The sequence below is a fragment of the Tetrao urogallus genome (genome assembly GCF_951394365.1).
Source record: "Tetrao urogallus genome assembly, chromosome: 3".
NCBI classification, from domain to species: Eukaryota; Metazoa; Chordata; class Aves; order Galliformes; family Phasianidae; genus Tetrao; species Tetrao urogallus.
In genome coordinates, this window is record NC_136815.1 from 20,077,127 (window position 1) to 20,081,872 (window position 4,746).

The following is a 4,746-nucleotide window of genomic DNA, read 5'->3' on the forward strand; positions in this document are numbered from 1 at the left end:
TTGATGCCGCACTGCCCGCGTTATGTAACGGCGCGGCGCGGCCATTGGCCGCCGAGGTCGGGCGGCGCGGGCGCTGAGGTGGGGCCGCGCATGCGCGCTGATCACTCCCTTCCTCCCTCCTCCTTCTCTCGGGCAGCGGTGGCGGTTGCAGTGGGGCCGCGCGGAGCCGTCTCCTCCCGCTCGCCAGGGCCCCCAGGCCGCGCTCCCAGCCGGGTGAGGGGAGCGGGGCCGGTCGGGATGCGACGAGGCAGGCCGGTCGACCGGCCTCAAGGGGACGGGGGTGGCCGCGGCCCGGACGCAGGCGCGGAGGCCTCCCCGCCTCGGGCCGCGCCGCCGGGCTCCGCGAGCGACGGGAGCGGGCTGCAGCCGTTTCCTCCGCCTTCCCGCGCTCCTAAGCGCCCCGGCCGAGGGGAGCCGTGAGGCGGCGCGCCGCGGCGCTGCGGGCGGGCCGGCTGGGCCCGGCGTTGCTCGGCGGGGCGGCGGAAGCGGCTGCGGCGCCGCGCTCAGGGCCCCGGAACCGCCCGCTCCGTCCGCGTATTGCAGGGAGCGGCCCGCGCGGGGCACCGAGCGCCGCCGTTCCGCTGCCCGCAGCGCGTGCTCTCGTTCCGCGGCGCGTTGCTGTGCGTTCCCGGGCGCTTGTGCTGGTTTATTTCAGAGCAGTGGGCCGGCGTGCTACGCTCCGGGAGGGTGTGCCTGGCAGCGGGAGCGGCGCCGCTCTGTGTGCTGCGGGCACGCTGACGGCTGCGGGTGTGCGCGGCTTCTGTTTTCGTTATCGAACTTCAGGATAGGTTTTAGCCGCTTTCTTAGTGTGCTGATGGTTCGAGTAATCTCAGTTTTCCAGTAATTAAGTATTTATTTCACGTGTTCCAGCTTCATTAATGTAACTTGCAGCATTTAAATGGTGTTTTTCTGCTTGCAGGCATCGTAGGGAGGTTGGTATGTGTGAGCAGATGTTTTTGTTTGTGTTTCCTTGTTTGTGTCATAACTCGAAGCATCAGCTGTCTGATGCAGGGCTTGTGACTGAGCTGTTGCAACCTATGAGTTATGCTCTTTTCAAGGGACCAACATACAGAGTAACACACAAATGCTTTTTGGAAATTTCTGTCAGTAGCCCCTAAATTTTGAAGGATTTCTATAATGCCAACAAAATAGAGCCAAAATATATTCCATTGTTCCTTTTAGTGTGTGCAAAGTGATTGGCAATACCTCTACTTCTTTCCTTTTTTTTTTTTTTTTTTTTTTTTTTTTATGTGGTTGTGATGTTCTTGTTGAGCCAAGCTGTACATGAAGGGAGTGAGGCCCTGGCCAGGATGTTTCAGAGTCACTGTAACATCTGCTGAAACTGAAACACAGGCTGGTATTTTCAGTTTAACTTACCACTGCTTCTTATTGCCACGTGTATTTCTGTACGCTTGTTAATAAAACTGGTGTTTTCTTCTGTTCAGAGAGATTTGATTAGTCACGTAGAAGGATAATAGCTATGGAGTTACTTGGAGTTATGAATTTCTTTGGAGAAAGTGATGAGGAAAGGTGAGGGAGCACTGAAGCTGTAGTGTGACTCTTCTCCAAAGGGCTGGGTAGTGGTGTTATACACCGTGGAAAAAAGGGGACCATGGCCTGGGTTTGCAGTGGTTGCAAGCTGTTTTGGGTCAGGACTGTCCTGCTTGGAGTTGAACACCGTGATGTTTTGTGTCCAGGAACTTATGCAATACTAGTGAATTTCCAGACACAGACAAAGTTTCAGAGAAGCTTCCATTTACAGGACTTGTGGTGTGCTGGAGCTCAGCGTGCAGCAGGGTGAACAGCCCACTCAGTGGACGGCCTCAGTCCTTGTGGGAAGGACTGTGAGGCAGAGCAGTTGTGTCCATGCAGTGTGTTTTCTGTCCATGCAGTGTGTTCTCAGCAGCAGACGCAGTGCATAGAGGGGTGATAACTAGTCAGCCGACCTGTTTATAGCATGTAGGCCTTAATAGTTGTTTTTGAAAATGAGACTTCAGTAGCTGTACTGAGCTTTTCTGTGAGCCCCACAGCTGGATTAGGCATGGGACATGAGGGACTGTAGGGAAGATAATAGCTGGAAGTGGGCTGCTGCCTTACGTAACCACAGTCTGAATTCTGTTCTGTTGGTGCGCCCGAATCCTGCCTGGCGTCTGCTCTGGGGGTGGGCTGTGAGCCGAGCTGGGTGTCCTTGTGGGCTGTGTGCAGGTGGAGTGCTCCTGCTGCAGAATATGCTGCTCTGCTTCTCTGTGAAATAAGGTTTTTGTGCCTTGTTTCTGTTCGTGGTGGACCTTCTAATGGCAGGTGGTGGTGGTGTCAGCTTCCTTTGTGCTTCTGGGTCAAGTAGAATAGTGGCTTCTGGTAGAGGCAGCTTTATGTCCTTTCAAGAAATATGCAGGCATGCCTGTAAAATCAGCTGAAAATTGCAAAGGTGGCCACCTCCAAAAGCATCCTTTGATAAAGAAGGATGCTGCATCATTCTTACCATTCCTGACTCCAAAGCTGATTATAAACAGGTACACCAGAAAACAGCGATACAGCTTGGAGAATAGTGATAATTTCCTTTTCTTGAAACCTATTCCAAGTTCCAGAAATAAGAATTGAGTATCTCTGTTAAACAGTGTTCAAATTTACATGTTGAAGCGTTTTTAAAGGAAGAAGCCTTAGAATGGACTAGAGAACTATTGTGTCTCTTCAGAAAGCTACTGAAACCAGAGGGTCTCCATGAAGTAAGGAGCTTGAACAGATATCTGCTGTGTATGAATTATGGGAGTTGTGGGTCAGAGCGCAGGGGCAGAGCACATGACTACTTACATTCATAGTTACAACTTCTGAGTCAGCTAGCAGCACTAGTTTCTCACACTTGCAGACTAAATGTCTTCTTTCTGTTTGTAGATATGGCTCGTGGACAGCAGAAGATTCAGTCGCAGCAGAAAAATGCCAAAAAGCAAGCTGAGCAAAAAAAGAAGCAAGGGCATGATCAGAAGGCTGCAGCCAAGGCTGCCTTGATATATACCTGCACTGTCTGTAGGGTAAGAGAAAGTGAAGATAAAGTATTATTGTACACAGATGTGTCTCTAGTAATTGAGATATGAGAAATTGTGAGAGGCTGTGTACTGATCTGTTTCAGGTAGCTTTCTTACTTTTGAATTGCAAGGGTCAGTGGGCACTGTTAGTATGCTGTGTCTAAAGTGTAGGAGGTTTGAGAATGCTTCTTGATCAACCTCTAGATAGACCAGTTCCATCATACAGAAAAGATCTTTCTGTCTTAACATCCATGGTTATCAATATTAATGAAGAGAGGGAAAAGTGATATGTGGTGCCAGAAGTTTTAATGCAAGTTCAATATACACCAGCTTCTGTTAGAATAGATGTTTTAACAGGAAATCAGAAATTAGAGCACTGTTTGGGATATACTTCCCTTCTGGTTGTTTTTCCTGTGCATGTGCTCATTTTGGAACTGAAGGATTAATTTGTCATTTTCACTTAAATGGTCAGTTTTAGGATTGATTAGGATAGATTTGTCACTTCGAGTGTCTTAATCAGGGTTCCAAATTAGGTTCACAAGTAAAATAAAACATGGGAGGATAACAGGTTTTGTACTATCCTGTAGCTCTTATACTGCACTTTAAGTTAAATGTTTCTCTTTAATCAGACACAAATGCCGGATCCCAAGACCTTCAAACAGCACTTTGAAAGCAAACATCCTAAGACTCCACTTCCTCCAGAACTGGCTGATGTTCAGGCATAAAGATATCTACAGGTCATTACTTTTATCAGATAATCATTTAAAAATTAAGGTATATTATCACTTGTTTGTTTTTTTTCCTCACTCACTTGGACTTGAAAGATGCTTTATTTTTTTTAATATAGAAATTAAGTATAGGTTAAATTTATGCCGTTCTTACATGGTTGAAATGGTTGTCATTGCATGCAAGATCTTTTGAAAGGAGGTATTAACATTATTTGAAATGGTCATCCTTAGAGATATAGGAATACTTTATTCTTCAGTTACTGCTTTGAAATGTTAGCTTCCACAGTTCTTGCTTGGAACAAAATATTTATGATAAATGTGCCTGTTGTTAGAAACCATGTAATGAAAGCAGAATTGTTTAGTGCATTTCTAATGATTCAGCCTTTTTGTTCCTGAAGTTACGCAAGTGAATGCGGGTTTTTTTTCTGCATTCAGATACAAGATTGAACCTCTATTTTCTCTCTAGAAGGTTTCTTAACAGCCAGTTGTTAGATTGTAACTGAAACAAGTTACAATTAAAGGCTGGAATAAGGTGAAAAACAGAGTTGCAGTATTTCTTTCACTCTAAGGTAAACAGCATTGTGTAACAGTTCAGCTTAACTGAGTTATTCTTATTTTTTATAGGTGAAATCATGGCACCTATTGACTCTTCTACTGTCAGACCTTACATAACAAACCTGCAGCTGCTTTTCTAAAACTGTTGATCAGCAAAAATGAAGGGGCTACAGAAACATTCATATTTTTATGCTGTTCCCTCTTGGGCTTCATGCAAAGACAATTGTGGCAATGTACAGTTGTGCCCTCTTTGGAAATCCTGAAAAATCAGTCCATACTTGTTATAAAAACAAAAAATTTTTTACAATTGTAATTATATTGATGTTCATATTGTGTAAAATAACTCATTTAATAAAGTAGTACTTTGATTTTACAATATCACAGATTAAATGCTTGTAGAAGTTCTGTTTTAACTTTCTGCATTATCTGCCTTATAAAAC

At 45.7% G+C, this 4,746-nt stretch overlaps 1 protein-coding gene across 1 annotated transcript; it reads left to right on the forward strand.

The window, feature by feature from the left end:
* Positions 1-2,894: 2,894 nt before the first annotated feature.
* ZNF706 (zinc finger protein 706) lies at positions 2,895-4,442 on the forward strand (the record flags this gene model as incomplete). The annotated part of the gene is made up of 3 exons (XM_079533009.1): positions 2,895-3,029; positions 3,653-3,760; positions 4,376-4,442. 2 exons carry the CDS (start codon positions 2,895-2,897, stop codon positions 3,746-3,748), a joined length of 231 nt encoding a protein of 76 aa, XP_079389135.1. The 3' UTR covers positions 3,749-3,760; positions 4,376-4,442.
* Positions 4,443-4,746: the final 304 nt, after the last annotated feature.